At 32.3% G+C, this 14,144-nt stretch overlaps 1 protein-coding gene across 1 annotated transcript in view; it reads left to right on the top strand.

Moving 5' to 3' along the window:
* The window catches only part of LOC126969794 (uncharacterized), a 251,226-nt gene extending 248,156 nt beyond the window's left edge, over positions 1-3,070 (top strand). Inside the window, exons 10-11 of the mRNA XM_050815361.1 lie at positions 1,285-1,423; positions 2,634-3,070. Coding sequence (XP_050671318.1) covers positions 1,285-1,423; positions 2,634-2,708 — 214 coding nt within the window. The 3' untranslated portion in view covers positions 2,709-3,070. The remainder of the gene's footprint in view (positions 1-1,284; positions 1,424-2,633) is intronic.
* The last annotated feature ends 11,074 nt before the right edge of the window (positions 3,071-14,144 follow it).

Raw genomic sequence — 14,144 nt, 5'->3', positions numbered from 1 at the left:
CAAGCCGATCGGAGATGACTTGATCGTCGATGATTCGAGCTGCTCTTCGTTGTATGCGGTCAAATGGATAATTTAAGAATAACTTCTACATCTGTTAAACAGGATCACCATTTTTTCCCGCCAAGCTGCAATGTGCGAGCTCCATTCGTGTTTCGTTTTACTAGTAACTAGTTAAAGGCTACTGACCGCTAAACATCTGCTGTGTTATTACAAAAAAGTTAAACATGTATTTTGAAAACTGGTTGTTTTGTCTTGCACACTTGTTGGATGCGTTGCAATTGATTATTCTCTTTGTTGTAATTTTTTGTAATGGCAAACGATAGTGCAGACCCTTCCTGTAAAAACATAGAGAGATACCCATAGACAACAGACGTATTGGTATCTGAGTGGCTAATATAAGACAAGTTCTTGCGCCGGTTAATAACAAAATAGTCACCGAGCACCAAACAGTTCGCGGTGTAACTCAAATCACATTTAATTCTACAACGCCGAGAGGACTATAACAGTACTTTAACGTTTCTACAAATAAACTTTAAAAATAATTATAAACGCACTCAAATAATCTAGGCGTTGGCTATCGTAAAACGATGTCACAATATACAATATTTAAATATATTAATAAATACATATCCATTATTTACAAATCGGAAACATTTATATCTGTTTGCACCTACCGTTATTTAGCCCAGGATTAGAAGTTTACTTATTAATCTCTAGGCTATGATGTCTTGAAACTTTAACGCAAAAGTTTCCAGATGACTATCTATGTAAACGCCATGTAACTTTGATTCAATTTGTTCTAAAAGTCAATTTATTAAAAATCTGATTTTGTTATATTGTTTTCCTGCACAAATTCAGGTTGAGCAAAATAGAAGAAGATTGAAAAGTTCATTCTAATTTCGGTTCTTGTAATTTATAATAAAGTCCAGTAGTAGTTTGATAATAAAGTCCAAAGATATGGTAAAAATAGACAAAACTAACAGCATATTTCAACGTTTGTCTTTAGTGACGGCGTATTTCGGTGTATAAGTATATCTTTGTTATTAACGCGTGTGCTATATATACAGATTGAAAAATTCTTACTCATTTTTGGTCTTGCAATAGTTTGATAATAAAGTCCAAAGATATGGCAAAAATAGACAAAACTAAAAGTCCATTTCAAGGTTTGTCCTGATTGGCATTTCGGTGTTTAGCGCTTTAAAGAGCGCTCGGCGAAAGTTTTCATCACAATGGGAAGATCCTCGTTCATGTAGGTGTGTGATTATTAAATTATATTGTTTGCAGAAAACGCAGCAGCTCTCGCAAGAATCGCGCCCGAGCCCGTTCCCCGCTCGAGGATACAACCGCTCCCGCTCCCGTCGCCGCTACCGCTTCCGCCTCTAGCACGCCGCGAAAACGTACAAGACTTTCCGCTAGTGTAAAGGTAATGTACATAAAATAAAATAAAAACAGTTTAGAGGTACAATTACTGGGTGGCCCTATTAAAAAAAAGTGTGTGTGTACTTACGTATGCACGCAAGAAGTTGGAACTTCTTTGGCCTAACGAAGCAAAAATCATTAAAATGATTTATGCCTCGTGCTATTCTACGTTTTTAGAAATAACAATTTTGTAAAAATCTTGCAATGATAGCTTTGACAATTAATTATCAAATAATGAATACGTCTCTATTAGCTTGAACCCTTTGCATGTATGCATAATGGACGAAGAAACGTCAGAATTTATTTTTAACATTACAGTTGTGCATTGAATGAAATTGAATTTTTCAAATGGTTAGGGAATAGTTTCGCACGATTTTCTTTATTTATCACTATAAAAGTACTAGAATTTATGTGGTTAAATACTATATTCATTTATTGCACTATTGTACACAAAAATGACATTTACATTACATAAAAAAAATTCTCACGTCTGAACTATCACAATTATTTTACATTAAAAAGTTTTACTGAGAAAAAATAACTTTCATCCATAATTTCAACGGCTGTCTTACGAATTTTCGATCAGGCTACGTGTCCTGACGCGAGTTTAACATTTTATACCAATCCCAAGAAAAGTGCTCAACGCCGCTCAAGAAATTTTCATTGCAAACTAATTTTTCACTAAATTTTATTGAAGTTTTGCTACAATAATACTTGTCAGCAACTGTTCAGATAAGCTTTGATCTCATAATATGCCCATATATATAGCATTGACGCATTGCAAAATCATTTAAAATATTGCATACAGAATGATTCCCATCCCGTACTCACAGCTCAAGTGTTAATACTGCCGCACACAAACTTTGTATATAGAATTAGGTGTATTGCCAAACAAAATAAATTTATATATTTAATCGCAGTAGTGGGGGATGTCACTTAGAAATACCTAACTGTTTAGATTTGAAAGAGCGACATCTCAAGACAACTTCCTAATATGTAATTATTGGGGTTGAGCAGGTTATCAACTGTAAAAGTAGATCCCGTAGATGGAGCAACAACCTGAGAGTTGAACAACACATACCAAGATTCACGGTCGTTGCACCACTCGTACCGTTGGCTTAGTTGGTAAGAGTGGCGCATCGCCTATAAATTTGGGTCCAAATTAAATTTGTAAGTGTGAGTTGTTACTATATTATGATGTATACGTATTTCAGGTGCGTGGGCTTCTGGGGCGAGTGTGGGCGCGCGACTCCAAGTCGAAGTCGTGTGAGAACCTGCACGTGCTGTAGCATTCGGCCGCCGGTTCCGTCGTATGTTTCCCGTTCTTTGATTGTGCTGCGGCCTATTCGTAGGGAAACATCTCCGTAGCGTGATCCTCCCTCCACATAATCTCATTTTTTAAATTGTTTTCATTTAAAATTGAATTATCTCATATAGAATTGAAACACTTCAGGCCTAAGAAGAACAGGCGAACGAAACTCTTTTTTAATCAAAGTCTGAAAAGTATTGTACGGACCCTCCTCTTTATTTGGTTTTATGACAAGACCCTTTTTATAAATGTCACATATTTTAATTAAGACAAAGTAAATGTTTTTAAGATTGCTTTCAGCTTGAACTAATTAGATTCAAGTTTATGTGCCATTTAATCTCAACATCCTTAACATTATTGTCTTCTAAAAATTTCAAGATAAATAGAGTTTTCTTTGAAACAAAACCAAAGTAAAGAGGTCGCGAAGGTACTAGGAATAAACGAAATAATAGGAATGAAATATTATGGAGGTACACACAACACGCTTGTCAAGAAAAGGGTTACGATGGACCGGCGGGAGTTATTGAGGAATTGGCGCCTTTAAGGGCGTCAATACATAATATTATAATTTTAAGGGAAATTGTAATATGAAGGAAGCAGTCATATAATTACAATTTCTCTTAAAATAATAACAGTATAAAGTATTATTCGATATACATGTATTGCTTTCTATTATGTATGTATGTTTACAACATGTAGAATTATTATTAAAAGTATTAATAGTAGTTTAGTTTCGTTTGTGAAATGTGACTTGCCTTGGATTAAATGAATGTGTTGTCTGGTTGAAATTCATATTTTGGACTTTTGAGGAAGTTCCCCTTTTGTTATCCCTCTTTAATTTTGATATTAAGGAATTTTACTGTCGTATTCATTTTACCAGTGCTAAACTTCTTTGAACATAATGCCGGCTAGGTGCAAGCATAAATGTGTTTCAGAGAAATTCCTGGACCATTTCGTTACTTTTTCTCATAAAAAATGATGTAAAGTCAATAGATTGTAGAGTTTTGGCACAAATAATGATCTTCATTTAATGGTATTTTGCTTTGTATTTTGTCTTGATGAGTTTCAACTAACAACTCATTGCTTTTGTATCATGTCCTAACAAAATAAATTGTACCGTAATAAATAACGTATGAAATATGAATGGTCATTTATTCCAAAGCAATGTCATATTCATAAATTATATATTTAGCATAGCTATTTTAATATTTACATGAAAATTAAGTATGTGATCCCCGTGTGTCCTAATGTTACGTCACTCACACCAACTAGCTCTAGATGTATTTATATTTACACGATCTAGTGATAATTATATTAATAACCATTTAAATATTAGTATAATATCATTGTTATATTTAAATTATTTGATAAGTATACAAGACGTGTTAGTCCTTTTATTCTGCCAACTACTTGTTTTTTTTTATTCATTGCTCTTTTCTCCCTTTTTTTTAAGTGCTTATTTTAAAATGCATTTTTCTCACTACTAGTTCAATTTGCTATTAATATTTGTTTTATTATTATTTTCTTTCAATAACTTTACATATTTATATTTTATCTAGACGCAGTATTATCTTGAATGACAGTTATAAATAAACTGTTGTCATAAAACACAATTCGTTTCCTGGCTGTTTCTTTTGTAACAAAGCTATCGTTTTCTACTTCTTGCTTTTTATATTAAGCACCGATTGGGTCCACAGATATTTTAAAATAACGAATTAGAAATTAACGAAATGTTAATCTATATAACTCATAGAATTAAAAGTAAAGTATTTCTGAAATGATTACTTACCTAAATACTTAATAATTTAAACAGCAATGAAGTAAGTACTTAATCGTAAAAATAGTCCGCTGAAAATTTTGGGTTCCTTCAACTCATAGAGAGTTATATATTGTTCAGTTTCCTACCCATTTAGATGCCCCATCTAAAAATGGCAAGTAAATCTTAATATTTCACAGAACAGTCACTCGTAAATCTCCCCTAGTTGTAGGATGTAGAAGATTGACATCCACGCTCCCAAAATGTTAATAACATGTCTATAATATTTTGTCACAAAATCTTATGTCTTATTTAAAACAAATACTGGGACATCATAAAAAACCGATATTAAAAAATATTTTATTTGAAGCATTTAAGAACATAAACAGAACAGAGGTGAACAGGCTTTTTATCATTAATAAAATTTTGTAAGCCTTATAATATATATATATATACATAGATAATATCATATACCTTTGGGCAAACTATTACAAAACCGCTAACCAAAATACTCCCGCAAGAAATAATACAACTCTACTTAGGGTGGTAAATGTATGCTTACTTATATTTAAATCCAATTCTTTGCTAGCAATATCACTAACCTATTGATATCTGTGCGAATTCCAAAACAAACTTAATATTTTTGAAAATATACTGGCTATATGCCGTAAGAATGATAACTTCTTTAAACTTTTCTCTTGATGATTCTGAAGTATAAAGCTATACCTGAAAACTCATAATTAAGTTGCCTATTTTAACGAACAGCAAAAGCTGCCGAACTGAGTCTTCCAAAACATTAATTGAATTGATTCCACTGTAGTTAAACGCAAGTAATGCTGAAGAAATTTTACAGAGTCAACAATCTTGAGAACATCACCAATTTAGAACACAGCTAGCATCCAAATAAATTTCACACATTGTGTTTTATTTTAATTTAAACTCATATTGGCACTGAAACATTCTATAACTTTGTCATAATCATTTAGATTTTTCGAAACATTCCTAGTGAGATGTGTATCAACCCACCAAGAACCTAGACTAAAACGACTAAATAAAATGGTCCCAAAATAGATCCCTGCGGCACGACGTCCTCAACAATGACTTTCTCTGATTTTACCTCCTCGACATGAACTATTTGCATCCGCTTATTTAAATACGTTCAAAGCATGTCCAATATTCGTGTCCATATATGCACAGCTATAAAAGTTTAATTTACTCAAGAGAGTATAATTATGAGCTACATATTCGGAGGCTTTTGATAAGTCGCAAAAGACGCATGCCCGGTTTAGGTAGATTTTTACTTGCATCAACTGGCGCAACTGCCCTTTCAAATTATAAACAAACGTTATATTGTACTGTTTAATTGTTTTTTCTTAAATTCGCAAGTTAGAACATAATATATTTTAGATAGCGTAACGTTAACATCTAGGGAGCCCTTAGCCAGCACATAAAATATAACAGTGCCTGATATTTAGTGAAAATGATTTAATCCCTCCGTAATACCCGTTTGCCTTATTTTATTAGTATTTATTTAATAGCTGCGTGTGTAATAGACGCTAGAATAATTAGTATTATATTTAATATAAATGTGCTAGGTATAAGGTAATGTGTTTCTATTTGTCGATGTCGATGTTTAGTATTATCGATCTTTTTGAGTCGTTCCTGTGTCATGATAATTAAAAATTGTCTCTTAACAATAATTTTAAAGTTTAGCAATAAAATATTGCCTTCTCATGTCAAATAGTACAACCTAATTTACTAACTGTATGATTTTATTTTATAAAGTTTTGTATTTTATTAAAGATTTATTTTATGGGTAGGCTTCTTATGTACTTAAATTATTTATGTTTACTAAGGGAACTTCTCAAAATATCAAATATTTCTCATAAAATATATATTGTAACCATGTTTGATTTTTATCAAATATATTTGCTTTTTATCTAAGATCCCAGGGTCCAAAACAAACACCAACCTTTCACCACCATGGATAGTCCTGGTCCATCCTTGTAATCAGCAGTAGTTTTATTCCAAATAAAAATAACAGTTTATCATGCCTTCTCTCTTTTAACTTAATTAGTAATTGAGTCATTGTCATTTTGTGTTGATATATTTACTACAAATACTTTAATCAGGACTATAAAATCATTCAATTCCGCTTATAAAGTCTTATTGGTCGTTCGCTGTGCAATAAGCAAGAGAATAAGTCAGATTTATCTTAACTTTTTATCTGATTTTTCTTTACATTTTTTTATATGCGAAATATAAAATTGTAATAAATAAATTTAATTCCAAAACCGTTTTACTATGAAACAAGCAACTAAATGGGAACCGATAAATGACTTGAATCGATTAATGTTATATATATATATAAAAAATATATACATCCACCAACATAAACTGGATGATGACAATAAAATAATATTATTATATTAAATTATTATCTATGATATTACATTCAAATCGCTATGAGACAAAAGACAGAAAAAACAATAATGATTTTTTATCGATATTTTATTGTTTTTGGAAAAAAGTCAAATATATTTTCATTAAGTATATTATAGAAATATAATATAAATAATAATATGTAAACTATAGTATTATTTTTGGCAAATGATCAAAATATTATAACATCCACTTCCTTACACAAATGAGTTACATTAAACTGGAAATGGGCTAAATATTTCCTTTCTTTGGGTACTTCAGTCTGTTTGGACTATAATAGTGCCAGTATTGCTGGAAATTTTTTGCAGACTTATAAACTACTGCTGGGTCCTCTTCCTCTGCTTCGTTAAAACGTATATTTGTAAGTTTTAGGTGCCCAAGTCTGAACCTAAAATAAGTTGCCTAGTATCCCATTGGACCACGTAAAGCAATATCGATATTTATATAGAGCTGTAGTGGTAGGCGTAGCTTACTGTAGCGTTTTGTATGTGTACTGTTTATCTGAATTTATGTAACTCATATATTTAGACTAGAAGACGAGTCCAATGACGTTCTATATCATATATAAGGACATATCATTCGCAGTCTGATAGCGGAACGGCAGAAATGTGCTTAAAGACAATATAAGCACACGGTTCTCCTTAGTTGTGTGTTACTGTCCGAATCAAATCTAAACTGAATAAATGTTTTACATTGCTGCTTATTGACCAAGAATATTTTAAGCAACTGGAGTAAATGCGGCAATGTATAGGAGTCAAAAGCTTAATATGGTGTTATTTGTGGCATGTTCCATATCTCGGCTTTGTTTTTATACGACGTGATTTGTCTATATGTATAGAATGTCAATGGAAGAGACGATCAAACGAACAAATATTTAGATTTTGATAAAAAAAAAACAATTGTCCTTAACAATTTAGGCAGCATTACTTAACCTCTACTCAGATTTAATGAATTACTATAAATTGATCTTTGTAATATTTTTGTATGTGAAATGTTTTGTTTTTTTTTTTAATTTTAGATAAATGACAAAGTAAAGAGAATAAATTAGAAATTAAGTTGCGTTAAGTTATATTAGTTATCGTTGGTATTATTTGTTATTTTAACATAAGCATTTCTAAGTTTACTAGAAGACAATTGTCAATTTCTATAATAATATTATGTTACGAAATTCAGATTAACATTATCATAATAATAAATTTACCTATTTGTAATAATATGACTTCCCGATAGACACCAACGTAAAATAAGTATTGAATATCTAATTGTGTATAAACTTTATGGTAATTCAACCATGTTTAAAACGCAGTACCGCTTTCTCATATTTTCATTTATTAAGTGAAATTTACTTTATTTTAAAAATTAATCCATTATTATTATTACTTTTCTGTTTTATTATATTTAATATATTATGTTAGTTCTATCGGTGACTATGGTTATGTTTGTACATGGTCGGTACCGCGAACATATGAGTCCCATTTACCATCGATGATTTTCCTTAAAAATATACATATAGTATTTTTTGCATGGCATTATAAATGTCTCAATTGTCAATCTATAAATATGCATAGCTTGCAAGCTACTTTAAATTATTTATAATTTAAATATTTTATTTTCTAGTTAATTCTTAATATTAATAATTCTCAAGCTCTCATTTACATCTTAATATATTTTGACAAGTTCTGCCCAATTGTTAAAGGGAAACGAAAGCAAAATCGACTTTACTGAAGCGTTTACAGCCTTATAAATAATCGTGGTATAAAGTTATACCTGAGAATAAACCAATATAGAAAATGTTGACTTTATCGCTGACAACACTGTCAATATAATGATAATTCTGAAGTTTTCCGAGTGTCAAACAGCATTGCAAATAAACGCGGGAAACGTTATACGACCGAATAAACCAATCATAAGCAAAATGACTATTTGTAAACATTAAGCATGTTCTTGATTTATTCCCGGGCTTAACTTTACACCAAGTTAATTTTTAAGGCCGTTACATTTTATTTTTGGTTTTATATGCGAAACTGATCATGCAGTCAAAATGCACCGAGTAAAATACTTCATTGATGTTTAATATTATTGTTTTAACATTAAGTATGAGAAAATGGATTGCTTTAAATAATATAGATATGCAGAGTAGCTTCATCGTTCCATGTGTATTCCTAGTTATTTTGTATCCATAATATTCAGCTAAGCTTACTATATTGCATTATAGACGAACTTAGATCGCGGTGAAAAATTATACTTTTTAATTTATATTCAACGTATTGACAAAGGTAAAGTACCAATTACTCTTGGCTCAATCTAGTCGTGTTAGTTTTTGAATTACAATTTTGGCTACCTTATCAATTTAACATCTTGACTGTTGCTTCTCAATATATTCTTGATAATGTATGTTCATAGGCACATAAGTGAATTTGCCAGAAACTGTCATAACCATAATGTTAACACAAGGAACAGACATAAACTGATGATGCCTACTACTCGGCTAAGTCGAGTTAGTAAGTCTTTTGTTGGGCGATGTATATGCTTTTACAACAAGATCCCAGAAAATGTTCAAAACAAAAGTATTACGTTATTCAAAAGAATTGTTGAAAAACGTTTGTGTGGTAAAGGTTACTATAACATAAATGACTTTCTTAATGATACCACAGATTGGGAATGGAGTGACCGCCCTCAGGCTATTAAATAATAAGTTTAATTGTACAATATTACTTTGTAAACATATTTATTCGATGAAAAAAAAAGCCCGCTGAGTTTGTTGCGCCCATTCTTCTCAGGTCTGAGGCATTCATTTTGGAATGGGTGGTAGTTTTTTGACTTTCAATAAGTGATGTCACATCCTATTTTGAATAAAAATATTTGAACTTCAATAATTACCAGTTGGAGCGCGACGAAATCGGACATCTCGTGTAAGAGGATGGTGTTTCGATTTTATAATTTTCTCTAGCTACAACATAACAGTCATAAAATAAATTTTTGTGTTCATTGACATCACAAGTGACGAAAAATATCCACTATAACTATATCAAATTCACAATATTTATTATAATATGAATTATTATCGTATATAAATACTAGCTTTTACCCGCGACCTCGTCCGCGTGCAATAATTACTTTGGGCAGCATTTTTTAATTTTTTTTATTTACTCTCTTTGAAAAAAAAATACACACACAAACAGCTATGGTTAATAAATTTATATAACTTTTAATAATTCATATAACTACTACGAATTTTGATCCACTTTTTCATCTCCACACAGGTCTAAATTTTAGAAACATTAGAACAAACATTTATTTCTTATCAGGTGCCTAAAAACAAAGTTTCATGGTGTTATTTTCGATAATGACGAAGTTTCATACAAACTTCCACCCCCTATTTCAACCCCGCCAAGCCTTTAAATCGCGATAAAAGTTAGCTTTTGTCCTTTCCTAAGCTCTTGCCTATCTCTGTACTAAATTTCATCACAACCGGTTCAGTTGTTTAGTCATGAAAGCGTAACAAACAAACTTACATTCACATTTAAAATATTAGATAAGTACCTCACACCGTGCACAGAGAGCTAAATAACAATTGAAATCAGTGACAAAATGGAATTAAACATTTCTAACTGTAATTCTAATTAGGTTTCTTAATGAATTAGTCGGTCAGAAACCAGATCCGCTTCTGAATTTAGGATTCTAATTGCGAAATAAGACGATTAAGTCCAGCTAAATGCTATAAGTGCTTAATTTTTTCAGCTATATCTTTTATTCCTAAATGTCTTGTACAAATCCAAATACTGCGATCTAAATTCGTTTATTGTCATCACAAATTCATCGGAATATCATTTTGAATGTGATAAACATATCATATACACAATTTTTCAGAAAAGTATTTGGTCTCAATATAAGTGCACAAGTTTTCAAAATATTTCTGTGTATCGTTGTGTTAGTGGGCGCATTATATTGATAAAGGCGCGCAAACATCACGCGTATTAGTAAACAATGCGACGCGGGTTGCAGCTCGCATCTCCAAGAAGGAGCATATGGAAAGATGGGAACTGCTGGGTCACATTTACCAGAGAACAGATAAAATATTTTTTCATACAATTGATTCAATGTAGAATGCACCGACTGATGATGAATGTTGTACCTACACTGAAAATATAATTAAAATTAAACAGACAATTACAAAGCTACGGGCATTTAAATTTTTTAATTAAAAATTAAAATTTAAGTTGATTAGTTTCATTGAAAATTTTAATGTTCAAAGCTGCAGGTTTCGCTTCATTTCATGGATCCTGTTTCTCACTGAACGCAAAATTCGATATCTATGATTGCTACAAAACATGAATCATCAAACGTAAATAGATTTAGTAACTAGATACATCAAGTATCTGTTTTAAAAACTGTTACAAAAGAACTTATTTAATCAATCAGATAATCAAACAATATTTGGTAAAGATGTTGTCAAGACTATCAATAGTAGTGCTTTAGTACCTCAGAATACAGAACAAACGTTTAAAGAAGTCGAAAAGAAGAGAGGAGTTTTCAATCACATTACATGACGGTTTCTTTGGTCTGTATTCTGAGTTTGTTATAAGTGGCGGTACGTAAATCTAGCGCTGAACGAAACGTGGAGGATAGCTGCGCCAGAGCATGGGTACTGTCGCGGACGCTTTACAAATATTTATTTGATTTATAGTAATATAATACTATATTAATAATACGTATATGTGTGCGTGCTTGAGTGTGAGTGCGAGTATTTTTAACAGACCAACTCAAACTTAACAATAAACAAAAACAAAAATAACAATACAATTCAGAACGTGACTGTACACTGGACGTGCCCGGGGTGCCGTATCGGTACGGGGGACGGAATACTACTGGCGAGCCAATCGGCACTACGCAAGCTCGCCCTTCATCCCTCTAGCCCCCCGCAGATACTTTACTTTTGACTTCTGCACAATAATAGTCAGCGGTAGACTTACCTGCCACCACTTATACAAAGCCTCTTGATACAATTACTGCGGTCCAGCTATTCCCTGTAAGATATTGTAGTTTTTTTAAGGCGTGGAATACATAAAATATGTGGTGTATTGAAGAGTATGTCGGTATTATTATGACGCGTGAAGTTAGCGCTCATTATGTTACGTCGTTGTTGGTTTGTGTTGATGTGATTTCGAAATATATTCTGATGTTTTATTATAAAATTATTGTGTTGTTTTATTCATGTATGTATTTGTAGAGTTTGCTACGGAGTCCTGTTCATGCAACACCTAACATCGTAACAAAGTTCCTTCATTAATTTCTACTTTTTTTAAACGTAGTTTAGTGCGAATGCATGAATTATAACAGTTACCTACTTGATGGACAAGGAACCTAAGAACTAAATAGTAACAAAATAATTTGTGATTCCGCAAAGGTGTGTACATTTGCAAAAATCGTCATTTTAATAACAATCAGAGAATTGATACCAAAAAAGTAAGTCTCAATTACACGCGTATTAATCCTTTGAATAGTATTTTATCTAAATAGGAAAAATTTAAATTAAATGAGAATAATTAAACAAAAAGTATCCACATAAAGAAGATCAAAATTCCATCCAAATCAAAATTAAAATTATTAAAAAAATACAAATAGACACAACAGTACTTAGATTTTTTTTGGAACAGGAGTACAAACGAGCGTACGGGTCACCTCATTTTAAGAAATCACCGCCTCCCACATTCTCTTGCAACTCCAGAGGAATCACAGCAGTGTTGTCGTACTTTCGCCATTTTTATTTAACAGGGTGTTCACGGCACATTCTGAAGATAGGGTTGTGGAAGCAAACCTTGTAACTGCACATGGGAGTGAGAGAGGGTGCTCACAACATGAAAACCGACTGGGAATTGGTAGGTCTTGAATCAGACAAGAGGAATTTTACAGTATAGTGAATAAGGCCGTAATTGAAAGCTGTGATGACTTTTAAGGCCTTTTAATTTGAGGTACAAGGCGTTAATATTATATATATCGCTAATTCTAGTAGGCTTGATAAGATACATAATAGCGTTAAGGGTAAATGTATACACTTTTATAATAAAATCCCAGCCACTGTTCAGGCATTATCTATAAATAAATTTAAATGTTTTATTAAAAAAAAATCTCTCCCGTAAATCCTATTACTCCACAGCTGAATATCTAAGTAATCGGACAGCCATGGGACTAGATTATTTTTGATGACAGTACAAAATTGTATATTTTATTAAAAAGAGCGCAAAAAAGAAATGCTGGGAGAATTTCTTGCCGCGTTCTTCTCTCTCAGAGTGTCATTTGTTTCCGAAGCGGTGGTAGTGTTAGAAGAGACATCAAAAAGAAATCTGAAGGAACCAATTTTGAGAAAATAATATGTATGTTTTAGTATTTGTAGTGTTCAAAGGTACACTTAGTTGACTTGGTTTTTTAATCGAGTTGTACATTTTTGTACAACTTAGGCTCATGTCATTAATAATAATAATAATAATAAAGCCATTTAATTCCGAACTAAAAAACATTTAACATTTGAATAACCAATAATCTTAAGCTAAAAAGTATAAACTATAAAATGTCTCTTAGTTCGGCGAGCCGATTGGCAAAGGCCTCCTCCAACGATTTCCACTCTTTTCTGTTTTGGGCAACTCTTCTCCAGTTAGGTCCTTCTGTTAATTTTATTTCATCTTCCCACCTTGTGTGCTGTCTTCCTCGTTTTCTTTTGCCATCTCTTAGGTACCATTCGGTAAGTCTTTTGCTCCATTTCCCCACTTTATCTCGCATCATGTGCCCTGCCCCTCTCCACTTTTGTTGGTCGATTCGTTTGAGTACGTCGGTAAGTTTCGTAATTTTCCTTAGGGCAGGGTTTCTTATCTTATCCTGCAGCTTATAACCGGCCATACTCCTCTTCATTGATCTCTGTGTAACGGCAAGTTTCTTTCTCAATACTTTGGTTAGTGTCCAAGTTTCACAGCCATATGTTACGCAATGTAATATGCACGTATTGAAACTTATGTCATTAGCTTTACACTAATTAAGTAGAGTATGACCAACTGCAGTATAATACAGTCAGGGATCGTTATAATCACTGACCTCTACTATATACCACTGGACTGGCGCCTGTCAAAGTGGATTTCTCCCTGTTTGATATTCACCATTTTGGCACTGTAAGCCATGTAGCGAGAGTCTGCGGTACTAAAACTAGTGACGACAACTGCAGCTAAA

Source organism: Leptidea sinapis, chromosome 19, assembly GCF_905404315.1.
Source record: "Leptidea sinapis chromosome 19, ilLepSina1.1, whole genome shotgun sequence".
Classification (NCBI taxonomy): domain Eukaryota; kingdom Metazoa; phylum Arthropoda; class Insecta; order Lepidoptera; family Pieridae; genus Leptidea; species Leptidea sinapis.
This window is presented reverse-complemented; position numbering and strand designations above follow the sequence as displayed.